General features: G+C 38.9%; 2 protein-coding genes across 3 annotated transcripts in view; both read left to right on the top strand.

Annotated features, from left to right (window-relative positions):
• myo10l1 (myosin X, like 1) overlaps positions 1 to 14,071 on the top strand; it is a 58,201-nt gene extending 44,130 nt beyond the window's left edge. Inside the window, exons 25-43 of one of the 2 annotated variants that reach the window (XM_074660764.1) lie at positions 51 to 174; positions 284 to 422; positions 1,372 to 1,476; positions 1,564 to 1,659; positions 1,754 to 1,847; positions 2,085 to 2,140; positions 2,444 to 2,586; positions 3,142 to 3,336; positions 3,482 to 3,639; positions 3,732 to 3,852; positions 4,625 to 4,773; positions 5,694 to 5,842; positions 5,938 to 6,145; positions 6,260 to 6,396; positions 6,522 to 6,645; positions 7,229 to 7,579; positions 9,345 to 9,521; positions 9,622 to 9,813; positions 10,857 to 14,071. In XM_074660764.1, the coding sequence (XP_074516865.1) occupies positions 51 to 174; positions 284 to 422; positions 1,372 to 1,476; positions 1,564 to 1,659; positions 1,754 to 1,847; positions 2,085 to 2,140; positions 2,444 to 2,586; positions 3,142 to 3,336; positions 3,482 to 3,639; positions 3,732 to 3,852; positions 4,625 to 4,773; positions 5,694 to 5,842; positions 5,938 to 6,145; positions 6,260 to 6,396; positions 6,522 to 6,645; positions 7,229 to 7,579; positions 9,345 to 9,521; positions 9,622 to 9,813; positions 10,857 to 10,961 (2,823 nt within the window). In that variant the 3' untranslated portion in view covers positions 10,962 to 14,071. Of the gene's footprint in view, positions 1 to 50; positions 175 to 283; positions 426 to 1,371; positions 1,477 to 1,563; positions 1,660 to 1,753; positions 1,848 to 2,084; positions 2,141 to 2,443; positions 2,587 to 3,141; positions 3,337 to 3,481; positions 3,640 to 3,731; positions 3,853 to 4,624; positions 4,774 to 5,693; positions 5,843 to 5,937; positions 6,146 to 6,259; positions 6,397 to 6,521; positions 6,646 to 7,228; positions 7,580 to 9,344; positions 9,522 to 9,621; positions 9,814 to 10,856 lie in introns of both variants that reach the window. The other variant, XM_074660763.1, reaches the window with a different exon arrangement.
• Positions 14,072 to 15,815: 1,744 nt separating this feature from the next.
• Positions 15,816 to 25,182, top strand: pttg1ipa (PTTG1 interacting protein a). The gene is made up of 7 exons (XM_074660829.1): positions 15,816 to 16,049; positions 17,323 to 17,375; positions 17,664 to 17,772; positions 20,216 to 20,318; positions 21,619 to 21,684; positions 22,592 to 22,638; positions 24,278 to 25,182. Exons 1-7 carry the CDS (start codon positions 15,962 to 15,964, stop codon positions 24,313 to 24,315), a joined length of 504 nt encoding a protein of 167 aa, XP_074516930.1. The 5' UTR covers positions 15,816 to 15,961; the 3' UTR covers positions 24,316 to 25,182.
• Positions 25,183 to 27,119: the final 1,937 nt, after the last annotated feature.

The following is a 27,119-nucleotide window of genomic DNA, read 5'->3' as shown; positions in this document are numbered from 1 at the left end:
TTTGTTATTATATAAGATAAATATTTTTTTTTTTTTGTATGATGTTGCAGTATGCAGACAGTGACGATGAACACGATGGCATGATGGACACTGATGAAGAAGTGCATAACGGCAGAGTGACCTTGCTTAATGGAAATGGACCACCGTATTTCCACGGCTACCTCTATATGAAGGGTGGGTATCTGCGTTTCTAAACTTCTAAAGATCTCATTTTCAAGTTAAACCATCTCCACCTTTTGAATTTTGTTTTCATGACAATCATTTGTATCGTCTGCTCCCTCAGCTGGTCTGATGATCCCATGGAGGAGGCGTTGGTGTGTGCTGAAGGACGAAACCTTCATGTGGTTCCGGTCCAAACAAGAGTCTCTCAAGTCTGGCTGGCTCTACAAGAAGGGAGGAGGACTCTCCACCCTCTCACGGAGGTTGTTGTAGTTGTTACTGAGTGCAGCCTGCATGCTAATTAAACCACAATCTCTGTTGTGTGTGTGTGTGTGTCCAGTACAGTTTAGATGTGAATGATCAATATGTGTTGGATGAATGTGTCATCATATGTCTGTCTAACCCGATACTTTGAGCCCTCTGCAGTGCTGGAAGACGTCAGTGTCCCTCTCAAGATGGTGTACTCTGTCTTTACTTTGAGAATTTACTTCTCAAGTCTTACTTCATAGTCTACATCATAACCCTAATCTTTAGTTCATAATCTAAAAAAGTAAAAAGATGAAAATTTGAAATATATTTAGAGGTACTGAGTATTTAGAGGTACTGAGAATTATTATTCAGAAACCTAAATTACATATTACAAAGCTTTTAGATTGCGCTAACATAGATTTTGTGTATAGTTACTTCCACCCTTGTATACATGTATGTACAGTGTGACAGAGGTATGCTATACAAAGAAGCTAATTTACTTTTTAACAATAATTACTAACAAAAACATGACACCAAAAACAAACAAAACATTAAACACAACACCAGATCATACTAAAACAGACCAGAATACAAAATCAAACCGATGCATCGTGATAAACACGAAACACAAATTATATCAGCAGGCATAACAGCCTAAATAAATTACAAACATTACAAATATAATAAAACAAAGAAGAAATAATAAATAAATGCCATTTTGTGAAGAGAGGAAAAAAGAAAAGAAAAGCTTGATCCTACTTCATTTATACAAATTCATCTCATTGATTGTTTCTCAGAGTAATTACAAAGAGCAATCATTTTAACACTACACTTAATGTTCATAAATAATTAAGAAGAAGCTGATTCACTCTGTATTCCAGATAGAAATTGATTCCAATACTTGTAAACCTGACTAGAATAGATTGTCTTGGGCGTGTTTTCATTGTGTCTCTTCTGTGCCAGAAACTGGAAGATGCGCTGGTTCGTACTGAGGGACAACAAGCTGATGTACTACGAGAACGACAGCGAGGAGAAGCTGAAGGGAACCATCGACATCCGAGCTGCCAAGTAAACACACAACCACTCCTCCACTGTTACTCTGTTTTCCAGACAACATCTGCATGTTTCAGACGTGCACTGTTTGTGTTTTCACAGGGAGATAGTGAATAATCATGAAAAGGAGAACGCTCTGAACCTTGTGACGGATGAGAGGACCTATCAGGTGTTTGCTGAGTCGCCCGAGGATGCGAGGTGCGGCGGAGACTTGAGTGATTTTTGTAGATAAAGTTACTGAGTAGATTTGTGTAGTCGAACTTGTGATGACGCCTCTTGTCTTTCTGTGCAGTGGGTGGTTTAATGTGCTCAGTAAAGTGCGTGTTTGCACTCCTGAGCAGCTGCTGGAGATGTCTCATGAACAGGCCAACCCGAAGAACGCTGTGGTCAGTCTCTAAAAACAACACACCCATAACTGATTCCTCCGTCACACTCAGTACATTTTGTGGCTTTTACTGCACAATGTGGCCTGATCTTTGGCCTGTCTCTCTAAGGTTAAGATCACTTTATAATTGTTGACATGTTACTGTAGAAATAGTAGTGATAATAATAATAATTATAATAATAATAATAACCCATTAATTAATGTTTTAAATAGTTCTCCTCCTCTTTTCATCCTTCAGGGAACTCTTGACGTGGGGCTGATTGACTCTGTTTGTGCTTCAGACAATCCTGATCGGTAAGTTGGATGAATAACCAAAAAGGAAGGAAATGCTGATTCACTTTGCAAGTCAAGGACCCTTTTATTCTTTGTTTGTGTTTTTCAAATTGTTTTGAATTTTACAGTAGAAGATAATAAGCTTCAGTTTTCAGAAAAGCTCTTTATAAACAATTATGCTGATTTCTGATGTCGTCTCTTTGTTCCTCTTACTGGAAAACCCAGATATATGCAATCACTATCCATCTTATTTAAACAACCCGTAAGTATCTTAAGGTGGATTTTTTATTTTTATTTTAAAAGTCTATAATTTGACCTTTGCAGGCCCAACTCTTTTGTCATCATTACGGCCAACCGTGTGATCCACTGCAACAGTGACACACCGGAGGAGATGCACCACTGGATCAGTCTGCTGCAGAAGCCCAAAGGAGACGCCAGGATAGACGGACAGGAGTTCCTCGTCAGGGGTGAGGACTCAATTCATCACTTTGTTAAAAAATGTGGATATATTACAAGCCATGAGAGTAACATAGGTATAAATGGTGATAATTGGTGTTTTAAATTGTGTGTCTGGACCTTAGAAGAGATAGGAAGTATAAAGCATACTTACCATTTAAAATAAGGTCAGCAATGTGAGGCTGAATAGGAGTAATATCAAAAATATGATGTAACATGTGAGTATTTAAAGGTACAGTGTGTAGGATATGAAGGGCTCATTTTAAGATAACAACAACACAACGATTCTTTTTCAGGTTTCAGGTGATTACAGATTAATGAAAACATAGTTATGAATATTATATTCCATTTCTGCTGATAGATCCCCCAAACTGTTACACACTGTTCCTTTAAAACCTGTTGTGATAGATTTCGTCTTAAATATCTCAATATGAGATTTAGTCACAATACAAATAGACCTGGGGATAAATGATGACACTGAATAATTGCATAGCGCCTGCTGTTCCTGTACAGATTCATTACATCTTTCCCTCCCCTCTCTCTCTTCCTGCCTCATCACATTTCAGGCTGGCTCCAAAAGGAGATGAAGACGAATGCTAAGAGCACCTCCCTGAAGCTGAAGAAGCGCTGGATTGTTTTGACCCACAACTCCCTGGATTACTACAAGAGCTCAGAGCGAAACTCCTCCAAGATGGGAACTCTGGTCCTTAACTCCCTCTGCTCTGTCATTCAGCCGGATGAGCGAGTGCACAGAGAGACAGGTGGGGGAGATAGAAGTGAAGGGAAAAGGCAGAAAGGGCAGGTTTAATCCAGGATTAGACGTAGGAGGTTTGAGACTACATGTAAAGAGATAATTCTGGTTTTACATTTAAGTAGTAATGTACCCCTTGCTTCCTGTTTTTACAGGTTACTGGAACGTCATCGTGTACGGGAGGAAGCATTCCTACCGCCTCTACACAAAATTGCTTAATGAGGCCATGAGGTGGACGGCTGCCATACAGGGAGTCGTAGACAGCAAGACCCCCATAGAAACCCCGACTCTGCAGCTCATCAGAGACATCAAGGTAAAACACACACACCTATTAAGTAAGCATTTTAAAATGCATCAACGCACACTCACTCCTAAATTGAATTTGACCTCTGTGTGTCCTCTCAGGAGAACAGTGTGAATCCAGACATCGTGGAGCAGATGTACAGGAGGAACCCCATCCTCAGATACACTCAGCATCCTCTGCACTCCCCTCTGCTGCCGCTGCCTTACGGAGAGGTCACCAGCCGTAAGTAACACTCAGCAACCTAAAACCTTGGAAAACAACTTTACTTCTTCTGTCTTCTCCTTCTGCTTTCACAATTTTTGTGTATTAAAAGCTTCCATACATGATACGGCTTTCTGCAGTTCAAAACCAAACATTACAACGGTAGTCTATGCACTCATAAAATGAAATTGCTCCTGCCAGCACAATCACGTTGTTTTTTTGCAACAAGAAGTGACACGAGAGGGTGGAGCTAAGTACAACCCAACGCTGTATTTGACATTTTAGGTGACCAAAAAGGTTAACTTTCATGACCTGAAAACACACTGTGAAAGGGTTAAAGTTGTAAGACGAAAACACGGACAACTCCCAGACCAGACAACGCCGGGGTAGCGACCTGTCAATCACAAGGTAGCCACGCCCTAAAGCATATCCTGCTTTATGGTCTATTTGACTCTAAATGGGACCATCATTTACTAAATGAACATCATGCTGTATTGAAGAAGACTTGAAACTAGTGATTGAGACCATAAACTCATGTTTACAATGTTTACTGAGGGAATAAATCAAGTGAGAAGTAGGCTCATTTTCTCATAGACTTCTATACAACCAGACTTCTTTTTGCAACCAAAGGAGTCGCCCCCTGCTGGCTATTAGAAAGAATACAAGTTTAAGGCACTTCAACATTGGCTTCACTTCTCAGGTTGCCCACTGGGTATTATTTATAAGCTACATGTTGCTGTTTCTTCTTCTTCTCTTGTCTTTTTTCATCTTTTTTATCTGTGTCTGTGTGCAGTACAAAGGCAGCAGGGCTATGCCAGTCTGCAGGATGAGGCGGTGCGAGTTTTCAACTCGCTGCAGGAGATGGAGACGCTGGCAGACACGGTGCCCATCATTCAGGGCATCCTGCAGACCTGCCAGGACCTGCGCCCTCTCAGGGATGAGGTAACTTATTTACTTTCTTTTCTAATCTCAATGGAAAATGGCGTTTGTGCAGCAGAATGGTACAACAGAGTTAATAGAGGAACACAGTGGTGTGCAGAGTGAGCTTTATAGAAACTTAAATGTTAGAATAAACATAGAAAAAACAGCAAAATAGAGATTCCAGCAACACTTTCACATGCTAGAAACCATGATTAAAGGACATGTACTAAAAATGACACCGCAGTAACAAGCACTGTAGTATTACCTGCCACCTTCAGGCACTTCTTTAGTCTATTAAATTGTGTCTCTTTGTCCACCACAACATGAGAACATAATGTTTCTTCAGAAGTCTGACATGTCTGTTTGCCGTCAAATGTTGATTAAAACTTTAGATTTCTCAAACCCCCCTCCATATATCTATTTACTTCTTTTTTTTTGCATTTTAAGAAATATGTAGTTACGGAGCAAACGACAAAATAGGATAAAATGCAAAAAATAATCAATGAAACAGGAGAAAAATAAATAAATAAATAAATAAAAATAAATTACTGATTACATAAATAACAATTCATAGGATATAAGTGACAGATAGCTGATAAATTCATGTCAGAGGATACATTATACCTATAAAGAAAGAAACAACAACCAGCTGGCATAGGTAGCCTAAACACACACAATCGTCTTAGTTGTCACATCTTTCACCGGGGGATTATTCGAAATTTTCTGATGTTGTGTGTTGTATACCTCATTTTTTTTTCCATCTTTCTTCAAAGATATGAACGTGATTTCTAATTCTCATGTTTATTTTTTCCATTTCATATATTTCATTTACAAGATCCTTGCATTTGGAGTTATTTACTCAAACCAATTCCTTTTAATTTGTTTCATTATTGGTACCCTTATTACTAGAAATAAGTGTGAATCTTTCTCTTTTTTTTCAGGTATATTGTCAGGTGATCAAGCAGACCAATCACGTGCCTCAGCCTAACAGCCCAGCCAATCGGGCACACTGGCATCTGCTCACCTGCATGAGCTGCACCTTCCTACCCAGTCGAGTCATTCTCAGATACCTCCGCTTCCACCTCAAGAGGTGTGTGTGTGTGTGTCTGCATTATGGATTGTGCTCTTTTATATATGTATACATCATTCATGGAATAACTGTGTAATAAATGTGATCTGACTCAGGGTACGAGAGCGCTATCCCGGCACGGATATCGAGCGTTACGCCAGTTTCATCTGGGAATCCCTGAAGAACACCAAGTCTCGTGAGTTTGTTCCCTCTCAGGAGGAGATCGCTGCCCTGCTGGTGAGACAGGAGATGAGCACCACCGTCTACTGCCACGGAGGAGGCTCCTGCAAGATCTCCATCAACTCACACACCACAGCTGGAGAGGTGCACATCAACAAAAACACACATCATCATCTTAGTCAAACAAGATCTAATTTTAATGGTTGAATTGCAGCGTGCTGTTACAAACTGGTCGGTGTTTTAATGTTGCCGCTGCAGGTTGTGGAGAAGCTGATCAGAGGTTTGGCCATGGAGGAGAGCAAGAACCTGTTTTCTCTGTTTGAGCACAACTCCTGTACAGACCGAGCTCTGGAGAGCAGAGTGATTGTGGCCGACGTTCTGGCCAAGTTTGAAAGGTATGTGCACCGCTGTCAGTTGTTTGTCATCTAGTCTAAATACTGATTTAGAGTGATTTCCAACTGGCTAGTGGATTGTTTGGATCTAAATGGTAACTTAACCTGCTTCTACTGTATTTTTCCAGGTTGGCAGGCAGTGAGGAAGAGGAGGAGGAAGGAGAATGGAAGCTCTACTTCAAGCTCTACTGCTTCTTGGACGTAGAGAGCATGCCAAAAGAAGGAGTGGAGTTTGCTTTTATGTTTGAGCAGGTGAGCTTTGCACAACTGCACAACACTGTCTGTAAAACAAGGAATTAGTTATTAATAGCTCATTACTTTCTCCCAATTTAAATGAGATTAATTCTTTCTCTCTGAACATTAATAGCACGGTCGATTTTTTAAATACTTAATTTCAAAAACCCATACAGGTTTCTATTAAAGTAAAACAAGTATGGATTGACACCAAATAAATAATGTATAACATTCTCTCAGCAGCCAGTCTCCCCTGCCATTTTTATTAAACTATTTATTGAAATTATTTCTAACATTTGTCCTCACATCAACACGTGCTAGGGAACAGCTTACACTCATTACTTATATTTATATCAAAGCTAATTTAGAAGTCTTGAAGTTTGAAAGTTTCAGGGAATAATCACCCAAAAAACCCAAAGATTCAGTAACGTATGTACACCAAATGCGATAAATTAAATGAGGTTTTACTCCTATAGTTGGAAAAGATTTAATGTCATTAAATCAGTGTATTACATGTGTTACTCTACACTCACTCAAAATGAACAAATGAAAGCCTGTACGATAGAGTTTCTGTCTCTCACTTTCTTGTTTTCTCTCTCAGGCTCACGAGTCTTTGATAAGCGGTCACTTCCCGGCCTCAGAGGAGACTTTGCAGCACCTTGGCGCTTTACGCCTCCAGTATCTCCACGGCGATGGGGCAGGTCGGGCCGGGTGGAACCTGGGAAGCGTTTATCCAATCGGACGTCTCCGCAATCGCATCCTCCACTCCACCAAGCCGGGCGTAGGGGCGGGAGGTGGAGCCGGAGGAGCTGGAGCAGGAGCAGGAGATGGGAAGGGAGCGGTAGGAGGACCGGGAGGGCCCGGGGTCGGGGTGGAGAAACGAAGGACCCCGAGTTTCCTGGACGGCACCCTGAGGAGAAGCTTCAAGACCGGGTCACTAAAGAAGCAGAAGGTCAGTGGTGGAAGTAACATTTTAGCTCATTTACTGCAAGTCATGTGTACTTTATATTGAACCTAACAATGCAACCATGAAGTGCAGACTTTAATGTGATATTGGAAGTAAAAAATGCAGACTTACACAAGCAAGGTTCAAGAGATGAAATGAACGGGAACACCAATAACACCAATCGCGGGTGCAAGCGGCCGAAATGGGTTTCCTCAGGAGGGTGGCTGGCGTCTCCCTTAGAGATAGGGTAAGAAGCTCAGTCATCCGTGAGGGACTCGGAGTAGAGTCCTTGCTCCTTTGCGTCGAAAGGAGCCAGTTGAGGTGGTTCGGGCATCTAGCACGGATGCCTCCTGGGCGCCTCCCTTGGGAGGTGTTCCAGGCACGACCAGCTGGGAGGAGACCACGGGGAAGACCCAGGACTAGGTGGAGAGATTATATCTCTACTCTGGCCTGGGAACGCCTCGGGATCCCCCAGTCAGAGCTGGTTAATGTGGCCCGGGAAAGGGAAGTTTGGGGTCCCCTGCTGGAGCTGTTGCCCCCGCGACCCGATCCCGGATAAGCGGTTGAAGATGGATGGATGGATGGACCAATAACACCAATAGCTGCATGGAATGTTTTTTTTTACTGACTACAAAAAGGAAATTACAAGACAAAAATAAATAATGAAGTGGAATAAAAACACAAGCGGTCAATTAGGAATTAAGGTACATAGATATTCATAAAGATAGAGGGAATTTTGGAACAACATCTGTATATCAAATATTTTGCCAAAATAATAAAATTTGTATTCCAAACTCTTTTCTTGTCCTCGAGTTGGAGACCAAACTTTACATTTTTAAATAATAGACTAGGAATACTTTGATCATTATAAGTTATCCAATACTGAAAAACATCCCGAAAGGTCCTCATTAATCTGCAAGAGAAAAAAGATGTTCTATGGTTTCAACGTCTGAGTTACAGAAAGTACAAATATTTAAACTTAAGTTAAACCTTTGATGTAAGAAGTCATTACACGGGTAAATCTCGTTCATTTTAAAATGAACTTCTTTAGCCTCAGGTGGAATTCAAAAAGAGAGGTACCTAGTTAATATCTTAGCTGCATGACAAATACATCAAACAATTTAAACTGCGGTCGCATGCCGTTAAAAAACGGTCTGCAAAAATGTTGAGTATAAATAACTTTTAGTTAAAGAGCTAAAACTTGCAAACACACAGATACAGTATGGTCTTTTGAAAAAGATAGCAATGTCAACATGTCACAAAGATACTTGCTGAATTACATTTTTTATATTTACTTTTTTAGCAAGTTTTAAGGCAGTAAAGAAATTTAACTTTTAAATATTAAAATAAAATAAATACTTCAAAAGTACTCCCTCATCTAAAATATGAATGCATTAACAATATGACTAGTATTTATTTTTGTGATTTAACATTAGTTAAAGGTGGTCCATAGGATCTATTAAAATACTATTTCATTCAGTACACTTTTTAAATTAAATAAGTTAAAGGAATGACCAATATTTTATTTAATTGCTTACATTTATTTTATTTATACAACAACAATACATAATTTTGTGAGCTCCTTACTTTAAATCAATCTTATTATTAAAATAATGTTTCCCTGTTGACGTGAATGTAAATACTAATAAAAATAAATAATTAGTAATAATTGGACAGTCTTAAAATATGTAATCCATAATTTTACACCAGTCCACGGGGAAATATTTATTCTGCATTTGACATATTTGTCCTGTGACCTGTGTGGTTGCAGGTGGAGGAGGAGCAGATGCTGGAGATGTGGGTGAAGGAGGAGACGTCCGCCACGCGGACCAGCGTTCTGGAGAAGTGGACCCGGCTGCAGGGCATGCCTCAGCATCAGGCCATGCTGAAATACATGAGCATCAGCAAGGAGTGGCCTGGATACGGATCTACTCTGTTTGATGTGGAGGTGAGAAAACTATAGAGGAACAGAGATTTGTACAAAACCCACAAAATACCTGAAGTAACCTCTTCTTTCCTCTTCTCCTTTGTTTCCTCTGCCTCCGTAGTGTAAAGAAGGTGGTTTCCCTCATGACCTGTGGCTGAGTGTGAGCGCTGAAAACGTGTCGGTGTATAAACGGGGTGATCCGAAGCCACTGGAGACCTTCCAGTACGAGCACATCACCTTCTTTGGGGCTTCACAGCCCTGCACCTACAAGGTCATCGTGGATGAGAGGGAGATGTTCTTTGAGACGCCACTGGTGAGAGCCCATTATTCATTATATACCTTTTATTTATTTATTTATTTTTTCTTCATCCATCATTTAAAGGAACAGTGTGTAACATTTTGAGGGATCTATTAACAGATATGGAATATGATATTCATAACTATGTTTTCATTAGTGTATAATCACCTGAAACTAAGAATCGTTGTGTTTTCGTTAGCTTAGAAAGAGCCCTTCATATCTACATAGGGAGCGGGTCCTCTTCACGGAGACTGCCATGTTGCTCCGCCATGTTTCTACAGTAGCCCAGAACGGACAAACCAAACACTGGCTCTAGAGAGAGCCTTTTGCATTTGTACGTTACCTGAAGGCCACCGTAGTCACACTTGTGAAACTGTGGTAACGTGAACCGCCGTCTGACGTCCATTGCACCTAAAGCCGTGTTATTATGGTTAGGATGACCTCTGAGTGAAGCAAACGGCATTACCATGGTTTTGCAGTCGGTGGTTCCCCTTACCGGAGTCTTGGAAAGGGAGGAGTGAGCGGAGGGGTACTGGTTCTGCAACCACCACTGGATGTTGCCAAATCCTACACACTGTGCCTTTAAATGGTAGAAATACAGACCATTTTTTTTATCATTGATTAATTGTTTGGTCTATAAAATGTTAGAAAACTGAATTGCTTTTTTGACCTGTTGGGGATCTGACTGGGATTGTTGGCCATTTAAATAAAATCCAAAAGTTGGTGTGTTGGCGTTACTCTTTTCATTGTGAAAAAGGCCATCACAATGTTGTTATTCTTGTTGTTTTGTCTTGTCTTATGATTATTTTATATATTTCATATTGGGGAGGACTTTTTATTCACCCGCTTGGCCCACTTCTTTTGTTTTCTAAAAGTCAGGATATCTTGGCCTCTGCTGCTTTGATTTTCTTTTTTTTAAGATGTCTCTTATGAGTCCCCTAACTTTATGGAAATGCGATACCAAATCGCTGTATTACCTCTTTAATTTTGCCAACAAATGATCACTTTATCACAGCCAGACCAGGACCCATAATAACCACTATCTTCTCTCTCTTTAGGTCGGGGAGATCACCAAGATCATGAGGGCCTACATTAACATGGTGGTGAAGAAACGTTGCAGCACCATGTCAGTGACCAGCATAACCAGTTCCTGGGCCAGGTGATCAGCCACCAACCAGTCAGAGCCCTCGGTTCATCCAGCGGCAACAGATGCCTCTGCATTGGTTGGTTGTTTTTTTACGGAGGCAGTCGCACCAACCAGCTATTCCTCAAGGAAGAGTGGTGGATGATCGAACGGGGGGGGGGTGGAAGCGAGATAGAAGTGGACGCAGAAGCCAAACGCACACTCTACTGGCCTGGGTCTCACTTGGGATAGGGGGGGGTATTTAATAATGTGCATGACAAAGAAAACAAGCTTTTGGGACGGTCTTTTCAAATACATAACCCGCCAGTTATAGCCCTGCATGTAGATGTTCAAGCACACTCCACACTTCTCTCCGCTTCCCTTTCCGGACAAAACTCAGTAATAACAAGCACAACTCAGCCGCCCAGTCCCAGTCTGTCCCAGCGGTGCCCCCCCCATACCCCACCAATCCACCCCCCAGTGCACTGCCAGACAGAAGAAAGCCACTCTTTCTCAGTTTTAATCTGTTTCTTTCTCTCACTCCTCCAATTTCAAGAGTCTCTCTCTTTCTCTTCACGTGTCCTCGCTCCTGTTGCACCTTTATTTGCTGTTGGTATTAAGTTATTATGCTAAATTCTCGCTTTCTGCTTTCTCTCTGTTGTTCTCTCTCTGTCGTTTACCTGTATCACATCTGTTCGTGACTGAGAAAAAGAAGATGATTCTTCTTCAGGGCTAAACTAAAGGGGGGAAAATGAGCTCCCCTGCCCGACATACAGCATAGTATTCACTCGCTCACTCGTCAGTGCCACCGTGTGGCCACAAGAAGAAAACACAGCCAAAGAAAGTGGCTATAAATATTTCTGAACAATATCAAATAGATATTATCGAGAAGAAAGAGCAGAGTTTTTTTGCTTCAGAGGCTCTCTGGTCACATTTAACTTGACACGGAGTCAATGGTGCATGGTTAAAAGCCTCACTCGGCTTTACAAGGAGAACAATATCAACCAGAATAGTACGAGACAAAACATTCCCCTATCTATGTCTACATATATCTACTGTATATTCACATACATGTACACATAAACTGTATTGTTTTGTACTGTATATCACACATTATAAGAGTTATTATGGAATTTTTCGGTGGCCACTGCTGCACTGTACAGTATATAGACGCCATACTAAATGCAATGTGACACCTCTCGTGTAAAATACATGCAAGTGAATGGTGTTAATAATGACCACTGTATGTCCGAATATGATGCCAACACTGTAAATCATCCACTGGCTGTGCCATTAATGTGACTCACAGAGAAATGAATAGTAAAAACACAGATCATAATGAGAAAACGTGGTCATGGTTCCACAGTGTTTTGATGATTTTGTTGTAATCTGTGGGACTCACTATCGTCTGCAGCATCAATTGGAGCCATAAAGTATTGTATATCCTCGTCTGCTCATGCTATTCTCACTTTATTTCTTTACTAAGATCAGTGACTTGAACAATAATGCATAAGAGCTCCAGTTTGTCTGTGTTTCCAACCTGTTTATGACTTTTATTACTGATACTACTATTATTACTGTACTGTATGCCCTCTGCTATCTTAACCACCCTGAAGTGCTGTGTCGGGAATGCTGCTGTATGTGTGTGTATGTGTGAGAGTGTGCGAGACTGTATTTATGGTGTAACCGTTGGAAAAGAAAAGGGAAATGAGAAAAAGAGAATTAAGAAGTGAGTGTATCCCTTAGAAATAAGACGTATTTATATGACTAAGCTTTGTCAAGAATGGTGTCGTGATTGTGAGTTTAAGGGAAAAGCATGGGATTATTAGGGGTTATTTAATTCTTATTGTACTGTGTGTATTGCAAGGTGTGTTTGGGAGGATAATGTATACAAAATATATTGGATTTTTTTAAATCTCAGTGTAAGAGGAGCAGATGAGACACTGTGAGGATATGGGCTCCGAGATGGTTTCAATTGTGCAGTCATCACTGCTTTGTGTGCGTGCGTGTGCGTGCGTGTGTGTGTGTGTTTGGACTGAAAATGAAGTCACTGTTCTGTCATCTAACTCTGTGGCATTGCAGGTAGACGGCAGCGTCCCTCATGTATAACACATCTTTGTAAACAACGTGTCCAAATATCCAGGGGGAATATTTAAATGACCACGGAACAAATACTGTCTAACATCCAAACACGGCCCAATTTGTTATCTAATTTGGATTAGCGGAAGTTTCTAAACTAGTTTTTGTCAATGTTTGCTCTGAAAACAGTTATGGTTTGCCAGATAATTAAGTGAAGTTGAACTTCTTATGGTGAAATTGTCTATCTGGAGTGCCACGTTCAGGGCCGTAGGATTTTGGAAACACTGAGGTCATGAGTCCAACACCTTCAGCGCCCAACCCAACCCTCTAGGAAATTAGATCAGACACCACAAATGATATTATAATTTGGGATTTTGCAGATTTTATCTAAATAAATATAGCAAAATTGACCTTTTCCATTGTAGGATTTAAACTCCCTTTACCACTTTTGCTAAAAATGCCCAAATGTCCTAGAAGAAACACCAAGGTCATGACCTCAGTGTACTCAATGGTAGCTACAGCCCTGACTGCATACACACAGCCCACTGGGATCCGGCCTGTAGAGTTAGAATAAGCAGAACTCACTCACAGGTTCCTGTTTGAACTTTTGGTTCTTTTAGTTTTGGCTAAAATGAGAGGAGAACCAGAGAACCCATAATAAGCCATAATTTAGAAGGAACCTGGAGCTGTCTGTTCTAGTTATTCTACATCTATGTGGTTCTGTCTGTCTGATATTACACTGAGTAAGAGGAAGTTGCCCCGTATAGTTGCTGAAATGTGATCAGTGTGTCTGCTGAAGAGAATTCATGAATTGAAGTTAGATTTCTGATCGCAAATCTGTTTCCAAGGGCAACTTCATCACAACGGGTCCTGTTATCAGCCGCAGGCGGCCAGAGTGGGGCCCATTCTTATCTTATGTTATGCTTATTAATTATCATCAATAACATAGTAAAAACATTGTGCTTGTTACAAAAAAGAAAAGAGAAAGAGAGAGATATGTGTGTGTTGTTCTTTTTTTATTTGTAACTGGCTTTACAAAATTATGCTTTAATAAATTATTGGAGTTATTGTCCTCTATTTTATGTTGTCTTTGTGAATTTATTTTGACACACAAACAGTGTTGGAGAGTAACTAAGGACATTTATTTAAGCACTGCAGCTACTTAAAGAGGTTTCAGGTGCATACTTGTATTTGGGGTTTCTACTAGAACATGTTACATGCTTTAAAGGTCCCATATTATGCTCATTTTCAGGTTCATACTTGTATTTTGTGTTTCTACTAGCTCATGTTTACATACTGTAGTGTTAAAAAAACGCTCCATTTTAGCGCATTTTGGCGGAATTGCAACGGAATTGCAATAGAATTGCAATAGATTGATACCGTCCACTGGTATCAATCTTCTTATCTGGCTGAGGCACCTTGTCATATTTCAGATATCTCTGAGTTGTTAGCATTTCCACTAAAGAGGGATTTCACCTCTAAACTTCTCAGATGGAACCTGAGATTTGAATTATTAATTATTCAATTTTAAATTATCCAATATTTCACAAAAAATAGCAAAGATTAGAGAAAGGAATAAAAGATGAAAGCCAATGTATGTAAACTATTTATTTATTTCAATCCTCTCCCATTAATCATCTCGCAAACGTTCAGATTTATCTTGTGAACCCACCACTACATGACTATATAAAATGCAGCACCATTGTCAATCCAATAATGTCGTGTATAAAGGCCTATATAATATATAAGTGAGAGGAGACATTTTTCTGCAGACTTTTTAATTTTTAAGTATTGTTGATAACTACTCCTGTACTTTTAAATGACATTTTAAATGCAGGACTTTTACTTGCAATGGAGTATTTTTACATTGCTGTATTGATACTTTTTTTTTTTTCAATATTATATTTATTGTTTTTTTGTTCATTTTGAAACAACAGAACAAACATTCACAAACGTCCCCAATAATAACATTCTCGGTACAAAGAAACTTAAAGGGACTGTTTGTAACTTTTTACAGGTATAAATCTACCGGGTTGGGATACCATGCGCGCTCGCGTGTGGCTTTGAGTCTCTCCTCCGGACCACCAGAGGTTTCCCGTGTCTTGTGAAGTGACGGGGCTCCGCAGCGAGAAACGTTATCGTCTCCCGACCGGGTGCCGGTGTCTTCCTGCGGGCGCAGTCGGGAGACGATAAGGTTTCTCTTCCTGCTTCAGCCCCGGCACCGACCCGCCAACACACCCAACACAGTGTCAGCATTGATTCATGGAGAGACCTTCGTCTGGTCAGCTAACATTACTGCCAAGCAGGTGAAATATAGAGTGATATTGTGGTTTTAGCTGACGTGTGTCGCCTCACTGTGTTGAGCGATGCTCGTTCATGTCTATTTAGAGCGAGCAAGCGCGAGCCTGACGCTGACTTTCGTTGATTTAACGGCCACAGGTGTCGCTGTTAACAAGCATTTCTGATTCTTACAAACAGTCCCTTTAACAAACCTAATATTAATATAAAATAAGCCAGTATAGATACAGGAAAAACATTATATACAAAAAATAGATAAATAAGTAAAAAGAATATACACAGGTAAAAAAAAAAAATTAAAAACAATAAAATAAAATAAAATCTACTCCTGTACTTTTAAATTACATTTTCAATGCAGGACTTTTACTTGCAATGGAGTATTTTTACATTGCTGTATTGGTACTTTTACTTCAGTATCTGAGTACTTCTTTCTCTACTGTGCCAACAAGGAAAAAGCGCACCAACACTCCTCCTTCCTCTCCTTTGTGTCGGTGCGTAACGAGCGTCAGTCTGGATTCAGATTCAGCGTTTGGTTCCTTCTCGGCGAGTTCACTTTGTCGAGTTCCAGCAGCCAGAACACTTCCTGTTTTTGCGCCCACAGGTTTTTTCTCAATCTTCTCAGACAACCATCTCTGAGGAATAACATCTGGATTAATCTAAGTGATGATGGATTCACGGATTTGTCTCTCTGCTCTGCTGCTCCTCTTCGGTTTGGCGACAGTTTTGGCTCAGTCTTCCTCACCTAGTCAAGGTAGGACCTCTGTGGTGACTGAGCAATTAATGGCTGTTGAACACAATCTCTCTCCCATCTCATTTAATGGTTTTTAGCTGCCTACTCATTATTATTATGAGGCCTTAGGTAAAATATGAATGATACAAATCCTCACCTGATTTATTGAGGCTTTTCTCTGGCCCTGAAATACAATCTCTTTTTAAGACAGTATTGTTTTAGCTCTCTTGTGTCTTATAGTTTCTGTTGAATAATGTAACCAAAACAGGACATAAAGCAACCAAAACACTTTATTTGAGCTGTGTTGGCCCTGAAATACACTTAAATTTGTCTCTTTTTAGGACAGTATTGTTTTAGCTCTTTTGTGTTTTATAGTTTTCTGATGAAAACTGTGACTAAAACAGGCCATAAAGCAACAAAAACACTTTATTTGAGCTGTATTGGTCCTGAATTACAATAATTTGTCTCTTCTTTAGGAAAGTATTGTTTTAGCTCTCTTGTGTTTTATAGTTTACTGTTGAATAATGTGACTAAAACAGGACATAAAGCAACCAAAAACATTTTATTTGAGCTGTGTTGGCCCTGAATTATAATAATTTATCTCTTTTTAAGACAGTATTGTTTTAGCTCTCTTGTGTCTTATAGTTTTCTGTTGAATAATGTAACTAAAACAGGACATAAAGCAACCAAAACACTGTATTTGAGCTGTGTTAGCCCTGAAATACACTTCAATTGTTTGTCTTTTCTGGTTTAAGATGATTTCTCATAAAGTTTTAGGTAAATGTTTCAGCTACACATGAAAGCAAGATAAACTGATTTCATTGTGCCTCTGTTAGTTTCATATCTTTGTGTATTGTTGAAACCTCCCAGCAGGAACAAGGAGGCTCTTTTCAGGTCACAACCCCCCTCAGGTTTCTTTTTGTTTTAGAGTAAAGAAACCACTTTGTTTACACCTCAATTTTTTACAGAATCATGGTTGCATTTAGACAAACCAAGCCGTTGTCCTGCCTGTGCAGTCTGCTGATAATAACAACGTGACTGGTGTGAAGTCTAGTGTGTTTACTGGGCTGTGTGTCTCCATGGAAAAATGTCCCAGGAGGATTAGCAGGAGTTACAAAAACCCCAGTGAGCACAGGCCTCATTTAATCTGCTTTTCCTATAGTGTTTTCAGATAGAGGACTTTCTCTTGTGAGGCTAAATGTTTGTTGAGTTGATTGTGTGTTCACGCCCTTTATTTAAACCTCTGTGGATTATTTTGGGTTGTTTCAACTAAACTGACTTTTTCTACCTACAGTATGTGAGAAGAAGAACGGGACAAGCTGCGAGGAATGTCTGCGAAATGTGACGGTAAGTCCTTGGGGGAGAAAAACTTTTGTTTCTGCTGGGCTGGGCTGCTTTGTGTTTGTGTGTGTTGTGTGTGCATGATAGAAAAAGAGGTGTCCTAGATAGAGGAACTACAGTCTGTGACTCCACCTCCACCTCCACACCTGTTAAACTGGTTTGAGCAGTAACTGATCTGTCATCCATTCTCACCCTCCTCCACCATTTTCTACTTTTTGTGTCCTATAATTGCCCTGAATACCTCATAATTAATTGTTTAATAACGAAGAGGTCATTATGTGTTTTTACATACAGTGCCTGTGGTGCATCAAAACCAAGTCGTGTGTGACATACCCGGTGAAGACCATCCTTCCACCTCATGCACTCTGTCCGCTGAATGATGCACGCTGGGGCCTCTGCTGGAGTAAGAGTACACACACACACACACACACACACACACACAGACCACAAAGACATTCACATAAATACAATGACACTTTTACCTACATAAACTCAGACGTACATTAATTTAAAGTAAACAAAAGCTTGTGCAGGGGAGTTGGAAAGCTTAAAGCTCATACAAAGACCTCTCTTAAAAACTCAAGGCAAGAAACAGAATTACATTACACTGATCATTTAAAGCATTTAGGTCAATTACTGTGCAACAAAGTATTTAGGTCAATTACTGTGCAAAACAATAATTATTATTAAAATAGTTTTGGCTTTCACTCCACCATATGTCACAGGTTGCTTAATCTCTATAAATACATTCTGCATTCACATGTAGAAACTGTAGGACAAGATTTGGGCATCGGAAGCGTTCTGTCTATAGTCCGAGTAGTATAGACCAATCACGTTCAAGCAGGCTTTGGTCGAATGCAGGTAAACAGTCCATGTGGAGAGCGAAAGAGGTGGAACGCATTGGCGGAAATGCAATTGGGGAACCCACAAGCTATCGTCTGATCATGATTGATGAATTAAAATGATCTTGTAAACTTGCTATGTGTTAAACAATCCGGTCGTACACGTCGTCTCTGAACTCCAACTCCAGTCTCGCATCTCAAAATGCTAAACGGACTGTAAACAATGAGCAGAGCACGGAAAAGGAAGTCTTTGCCCAGATATTCGCCGGCTACTCCGTAACCCCAGAAATATAGCCCGTTGTCCCCCAGAGGCTTATCTGTCATCAGATCGATGGGTTCTGAGATTGCAGGTTATTCGTCTGATGTAGGACTGTAAGTAAAGATTGTTTTCATTATCAATTAATGAATCAATTGTTTGGTCTATGAAATGGAGATCTCTTCAGATGTCCTGTTTTTGTTCAACCAACAGCCAGAAAACACAAAGATAATCAATCTAAGATTATATAAAACAGAGAAAAGCAGCAAATCACATTTGAGAAGCTGAAATCAATTACTTTTTTTTTTTGTAGTTTTGCTTTATAAATGAATTAAATTATTAATCAAGTTAGAAACGATAGTTGATGATTTAATTTTCCATCAATGGACTAATCCACTAATCGACTAATCATTTCAACTCTTCTCTGATGGTTATAAAATATGCTTACACACATGCAATTTATACAGAAAACTTAAGATAAGCTCATAGAATGTATACCATGGCTTTCTGATTGGCTGGCAGATGTTTGGTGACCATGGCAACATCACTTCATCTTTGTGCTATATTAGCAGCTGACTCTCGCTGCTGAAACTGACCTAATCATTGGTTCAACGGCAAACAAATTTTTAAAAACGATGGATGACAATGTGATTCTCTTTTTGCTTAATAGTAGGCTCAGTGGCCAACGCCTCATCCTCAACTTTACAAAATCAGTACAATCTATCGCAAACATAATGCGTAGTAGGCGATATGGCTAAAATGTTCTATCATATAATAAATGTAATTTTATATTACAATATCAATATACTGTATAGCCTACCGTCATATCGCCCAACCCCACCAGGAACAATAACAGGAATCAAAGTACAACAAAGCAGTGCTGCTCATTGTTTTGCAACATTATATTAGATCAGATTAGATTAGATTCAACTTTATTGTCATTGCACAGACTATAAATACTGAGACAACGAAATACAGTAGCAATCTCACCAGAAATACAAAAAGGAGTAAAGTGCAGAGTAATAGGGGTAATGCATAGAATAAACAGTAAGGGGTAGTTAACAATAAGTTATATTATATATATATATATATATACGGTATGGACAGTATTAACAGTATGCACAGTGTGATATAAATATGCTGAGATAGACTGTACGTATGAATGACAGTATGAACAAAAAAATTGTGCAAGTACAATGATGGCAATAGAGAGACATCGCTCACAATGGTCCAATACAATCAAGGATGTTTAAGGGATAGATCCCGCAGTACGAAAGGTATGAACATTTTTAAAAATTTAAACTAACTTAGATCATAAACATATTAAGCATAGCAAGCAAGGTCAGACTACAGCAAAATACACATTAACATAGCCTTCATATTTAAACCTTCTGAAAGAGGCTTTCTTCACGAGGCGTACTTAAACGTTTGATGTACAGTTTACTTAGAATATTTTCTTTTATTTCTGTAAACATTGAATCCAGGACTTATACTTGTGTCTTTCACTGGACTGACCTCTATATGTCACACTCTAAAAATAACATTACAATCAAGCAACGTCAGTTATAGTCACCTTGCAATATACTGTACATACCAAGGTTAGAATGATTGGAGTGATTAGGCCTGGGAGAAAAGCAAGTAAAGAAAGAGGAAGAACATATAGCTTTTTTTTCTTATCTTGAAGGTATATCTGTGACTGTGGATTCCTGTGTAACCTTGTCATCGTGTTTCTCTGTCTGTGTCTGTAGTGAATTTCCAGGCGTTGATAATCACCCTGGCAGTAGTTGGTGGAATTATCATCATCGCCTTCCTGATCTGCCTGTTCTGCTGCTGCAAGTGTGAGAACTTTGGGTAAGTGTGCAATGAGCTATGGATGACCCTATTGCTCTGATGATGAGGATGATGATGATGATGTATTTATAGAGTACTTATATAATGAACTTTGGATATAGGAAAAAGCTCAGACATTACTCATTATGTCTTGTTGCTAAATGACTGTTACAGTGTCTGCAATTGTCTAGTGTTTTGTCATTAGACATGATGCATGAATCAAATAATAATAAAACACACTGTAGGAGCCAAAGTGTGTATTTAGTTTATTATTATTATTTTTTAGACTGCACACATTTTTTTTTTGTTAGTATCTCTTCCGGTAATTGGCACAGGGGTGTGGTTTCACTTATTTTACATGTTCACTTGGACCTCGGCATTTAGACAAAGAGGGTGAGTCAGGCGTGGACATTTTCTGTTGACCGTCAAGCCCTACTTTAATTTATCAGCAACAGTTGTTGTTTGTCATTCTTTTCAGTTAATAAACAGTCAAACGCATATGGATTTAAGTATGGATTTGTTTTACGCGTCACATTAAAGAGCCTAGTACTCAGCCATTTAGCGGCTTTTTGATTGATAGCAGTCGCTACACACACTTACAATAAGAAAAACTGTTCGTTTTAAATACTGACTTTTCTTGTCGGGTTAGTATTACACATTTCGTGAGAAGTAAAAATGGATCTACTGTCAACATTTGAACTATTTAAATGTACTATGCATCAGGCTTTGATGTTAATCTGCTTCCTGGGTTTTGCATGTTAACTCCTGATCCCATTTTTCTCCCATGCAGCTATATCTCACCTAATCACCTTATCAGCATAGTTTGCACGCAACTACTTTAGTCAGTAGAATGGGGACGATAGTGCCTCCAGAGTGGTTTGTATTTGGAAAGACGTCAGTTTGATGATGATAATTTGATCTGTATCTTCTGAGTGATCCAAGTTACATTTAGGCTCTAAGTTACAGATAGTTATGTTTAGGTGTAACTACAAAAATAGCTATTGTTATGTATTAGGTTAGAAAAGGTTAGGTTTAGGTGCACACTTATAGTCACAGATGGTTTAAGTATGGGTTTTGTGTGTTTAAGGCCAGAGTATAACTTAATGTAGGATGACTACCTTTGTCACTTTGTCATGTGACTTTCTTTATATTAGTCTGGAGCTAATTTCATTACAAGGTGATGTTATGATGTGATTATTGTACATTTGTGTCAGCTTTAGTGCGGTTACCTTTAGGTGTCTGCACTCGAAACACACACTGTGTACTTTCTGGAGACCTATCTAGTCATAACACTAACTTTGGTCTCGTGTTTGTGTGTCAGATCCAAAAGGTCCGAGGCCAAGATGCAAAGACAGGCCAATAAGACGCAAACCAAGCAGGAAGAAAGGTGAGAAATAATGTTCTGTCTGTGAACGCGACATTGAGCGTGTAACACAGTTTCAAGCCTGACCTGGTTTCTTCTTTTGTGAGTGTACTGTATATGATATGTATAGATTACCAGTAGTTCCCCTGTGCAAAGAGATGTTTCAAGAGACAGCGTCTCTACAAGTAACTTGAATTTGCAGTTCAATTCAGTCTGATTATCAGACTGCATCTTAGCTGAAACTGGCCAACACAATCCGACCTCTCTCTCTCCACTGTCACCACCTTTTGCAAGCTCATCGTAGACGGTTTACAGGTTTATCAACAACTAAACAGTTTCCTCCCACATAGCTTTCTTCCTCATGCGCAACAAACTCACACTTCCTCATCCACGCTGCTGATGTTTATAACCTGCTGTACTTCGGTCCCACATTAATGTTTCCATGTACACAGCCCCTTTCACAATGTAGACTGATCAGCTGTAAACTGTAAAGACTGACTCACTAAAGGTGGACTGAGAGTGCCGTGTGCAGATTTGTTAAGATTAAGTTCAAGTGAAGTCCAGCCGACCTCTTGATTCAGCAGTGATTTGTAATATTTGTTTGTATTTGTCCTTACAGCACACATGCCCATTCCATTCATATCTCAGGGTGCATTTAAACATTTCCCTGTATTACTGCTTTCAGGTAGTCTCTTAATAGTCTAATCGATTACAATCTACAGGACACCTGACGTACAAGCTGCCCATGTTTCCTTGTTGGTCATGATCCAAATCAGTTTCCTTCATTGCAAACCACAAAAGCACACGTCAAACTATTTCCAGGCCAAACTGGTTTTGTGGCCACATGACGTCTGAGAATGTATGAGGGTGGGAAATATATTATAAGTCATTGTGATGTAATTGCTCAGAAGAAAATGTTTTGTCCTTACAGGAGAGCAGAAATGAAAACGAGACATGACGATATCAGGAAGAAATATGGTGAGCACTTGCTGACACACTTTTTCATACACATGTGCACATATATACTGACATAGTGCAGATACGTTTTTCTGTACCTAAATGTGGGCAAAATGAGATTAAGCCACCTTTTTCTGGTTTACACTTGACAGACAGAGAATTAAAGGTTAAAGAAATGATTTGACGTATTGGGAAATACCCTCATTTGCTTTCTTGCCAAAGGTTAGATGAGAAGATAGGATACCAATCTCATGTTTGTACAGTAAATACAGCAGCCGGTTAGCTTAGCTTAGCGCAAAGACTTGAAACAGGAGGAAAATGGCTCTGTCCAAAGGTGACAAAGTATCAGCACTTCTAAAGCTGAATTATATCATTTATTTGTTTAACACAAAGTGTGAAAACGACATGTGATACGCAGAGTTAAGTACCAGACTTCCAGGAGTTCATTGGTTGCCTGGCAACCTAACACTGACCCTAAAATGCGTTGTTTTTACACGTTAGTTTTGGGATTTAAACAAACGCAATATAAAGTCGGTGTGCTCACAGCAAGAGGGTCGTAGGTTGAAATCCGGCTTGGGGCCCTTTTCTCTGAGTTCTCCAGATTCCTCCCACAGTCCAAAGATTTAGGTTAATTGTCGACTCTAAGTTGTGTGAATGTGAGCGTAAGCCATGTAATAGTCTGGTGACCTGTCCATGGTGTATCCCGCCTTCGCCCAATGTCAGCTAGGATCGGCTCCAGCCCCCCCGCGACCCGAATAGGATAAGCGGTTACGGATAATGAATGAATATAATGTTGAATTCCCACCGGGCAGCGGCGAAGTGCAGCTCGCCGCAATAATTACATTTTTCTGGGGCATGTTCCAGGAGACATGCTTATGTGTTTCAAATTCTTTGTAACATAGGTCAACATGTCACGGGATGTGTTTACTGATCAGCTGTGGGTCTCTGGTCACACTTCACCACTAAAAGTTAAACTTTTAGATTATTTGCTGAGGGGCATGTGCGAAGTGTTTTTCGTCTCGAGAGCTGCCACTTCTATGCAGGGAATCGCATGACTTTGATATGTCGCTGTCGAAGTGTTTTCACTTTGACTCGACACTGATCTACCGTGCCCACTAATCCCTTGTCCTCCAGTTTATCTCAAATGACTTCTGTGGACTTCATTTGGCATATTCTGTATGTTCACTCTGACCCACATGTCAAGCAAACATCAGACATCAGCCTGCATTTTGGTTTGCTTGGAAACGGTCTGAGACCACCTCTCACGAGCGGTCTTGGACCGGTTGTTTTGGTCCGCACCAGAGTACAATTACTGCGTTCACAACTGCCCAAACGAACCGCACCAGGGGTTGAACCGTGCCAGAGTTCGATTAAAACAGACTAAATGTTGGCTTGTGAAAGTGCCCTTAGAAACGCTGGTAGGCAGATTTTTTATTTATTTTTTACCTTCAGCCAGGCTAGCTGTTTCCCCTTGTTTCCAGTCTTTGTGCTAAGCTATGTTAACCAGCTGCAGGCGGTAGCTTCATATTCAACTGACATACATGAGAATGGTACCGATCGTCTTCTCTGACTCTCAGCAAGTAAACAGTGTTACCCGAAATCTCACACTACTCTTTTAAATCAATGCATGACTTTACTGATTGTGATTGTGTTTCTCCAGGTCTAAGTGGGCAAAATCCGTACTCCAAATTTGCATGAGAGGATCTGAACTGAGATTTTACACCACGACCCGTCTGTTTTCCCCCTGAACTCTGACCTCTCACGCAACAGACATCAACAACCTGTCGTGCAGTCGTGAAAGTAGATGTGAGAATTAATGTCAACTATAACTAAAACATTTTCAGAAAGGTGACAGTAGTTTTGTATAGGCAGTCTCGTCTGGCTTCTTCCAGCCAATGAACAGGAATGTTGTGTTCAATGTGATGACCTAAGAGGCTGTAACCAAAGGCTAGAATAGACACGTAGCAGCACTGTTCTTCAAGACTATAACAGTATGTCCTGTGGCTCTTATAGCATCAGGCTACTTATACTATTTATTAGGTTAAATCTTACGTTTAATTGTACAGAATGGAAAAGAATCCAGTTTGGTTGCTGAACAAATCTTTTTTTTTTCTCTCAAGAAAATCTGTTGCATTTGCAAATGTTCAGATTTAATCTGTTCTGCTCCTCTGAGCTGCTGCTGATTTAGAGATAGAGTTAGAAAATGAAAGCCTATTTTTGTACATTGTGTGATTTCTTCTCTTGTTTCAAATTGACTCATTTGTATTGTGTTATTGCTGTATGTTCCACTGACAGAAATTATTTTAAGGTATCAGGTTTGGTCAAAATTAAATCTTCACTCTTGCATCTAGAATTTATAAAGTAATCATTAACTTAAGTTGAATGTGTTGATCCTCAAGTTGGATTTAAGTCTGCGTAATTATACATTTGCCTGTATATCCTGTATAGACACACAAGCCAAATAAAAAACCATGGACTAAAAATGAATTCCTTCAGTGGTGCTTTACTTTTATTGTTTGGCCTGTAGCCTATTGTGCTTTTATTAAAACCACAACTGTTGCCTTATATATTGTGTCTTGAGTTATTAAAAAGTAAAAAACTTCATTGATTAAAACTGTAGTGGCTCCCCTATACAGTACCTCACTTGGAGAAGTTTAAATGCTAAAATAACACCTCACCAAAGGTCCTTAGAGGCACCTGCTGTGTGAGGTAAAGACAATTTTTATTTCGTCCCATTTTATCCCAAATACTGTCGGTATTTGGGATATTTTATGTCAATTTATTTTGAATCTGATATTAAAAAATGGGTTAGTGAATTTTATAAAACATTTGACATTGCTGAATTGTATTTTTTTTAACGAAGCAGTCGATTTACCAGAGGAAATGAACAGATTTTATGAAGGAAAACTGGTGACATCATAGTGATTACAAATTACTATATTGTTGGCATTAATCTCTACATTTCTTAAAGACATTTCTTAATATGATTATAGACAAATACTAGTCAGGGTTTATGAAGAGTCAACAAATTTCAATATACAGTAGTTGAACAAAATTTTTAATGCAAAACATCACATTTGATTGGTTATGGATAGTACTTCACTGCAGCTATTTAAACATATAATAGCGATAATGGTTCTTTTAAAATACCATATAGCACTAGAGCTTTAGATGATAGAGGTATTCTAAAGTTGTCCAATACATTTTTTTGTTTTGTTATTAGCACAAGTACAACACTACAAATTCAGAAAGGATTAGCTGAACGTTATTGAGATATTGAAAAACAAATGCTGGCTGATGCATATTGCATATTTTTGTATGAAATTAGAAAGGCAATGGACTAATTACCTTTATTTTTTTATGCCCTTCTATTTCAAAACTTTAAACCAGAAAAAAAATTGTCTCTTGCCATCTAGTTTTTATTCTGAGTTCTGAATTCAGGACTTGTTAAAAAGGCACAATGCACAGTCAGTAACATCTGAGAGGAATTCAAAGCAGCTGTCTTGTTTAAAACTTTTTTTGCCGGCTTATCAGTAAATACTCTGTGTGATGTGTAGTTTCTGTGGGTGCTGATGTTATATTTTTCAAAAAAGGGAATTTTTAGTGTGCATATGAAATTTGAAAAATATCAGAATCAGGTTTATTTCGCCAAGAATATACATACACAGAATTTTGACTCTTGTTTTTATGCAGCTCTCTCAATGTACCTACACAGAATAAAAATAACGGAATAAAAGAATACAATAATAAAAAAATTAAAATATTTTTTTATATACGAGTCAAGAGTTCGGGAGTTGTAAACAATACAAATAGGGCAAAGAAATAAATACCGGATGGATATATGTGGACTAGATGATTAAGTACAGCTTGTACATGTGAAGATGTCCATATACTGTATGTACACTGAGTAGGATTTATATTTACATTGACAGGCATGTACATATTACAGAAATTGTGCATTAAAGACTGTTAATTATAATCTAAAAATGTGCATTAAAGACTGAAAATTATTATCTAAAAATGTGCAAAAATGTGCATTAAAGACTGTAAATTATAATCTAAAAATGTGCATTAAATACTGTATTAATTATAATCTATAACGGCAGCTGCCGATATTCTGACATTAAAGGTTTATTGACTGTGTATGACTGATTAAGTGTCCATTAAGAGTGATGGCCTGTGGGTAGACACTGTTCTTGTGAGAAATATGTTGTAAAAAATAAATATAAAAAAATATAAAAAAGATGTTGACTTAATTTAACGGTATTTATAGGTGTGTAAATATATATATATATGTATATATATATATATATACATATATATATATACATATATATAATTACATATATATATTTTTGCATTTTTGCAATATATGCAATGATTTGCTTTATATAATATATGTAATGATTATATATATATACATGATTTGCTATATATATATATATATATATAGCAAATCATTGCATATATTATACATGCTATATTATAGGAGTATTCAGAGG

Source organism: Sebastes fasciatus, chromosome 15 (genome assembly GCF_043250625.1).
Source record: "Sebastes fasciatus isolate fSebFas1 chromosome 15, fSebFas1.pri, whole genome shotgun sequence".
NCBI classification, from domain to species: Eukaryota; Metazoa; Chordata; class Actinopteri; order Perciformes; family Sebastidae; genus Sebastes; species Sebastes fasciatus.
Note: the sequence above shows the minus strand (reverse complement) of the source record. Positions and strands in the feature narration are given on the sequence as shown.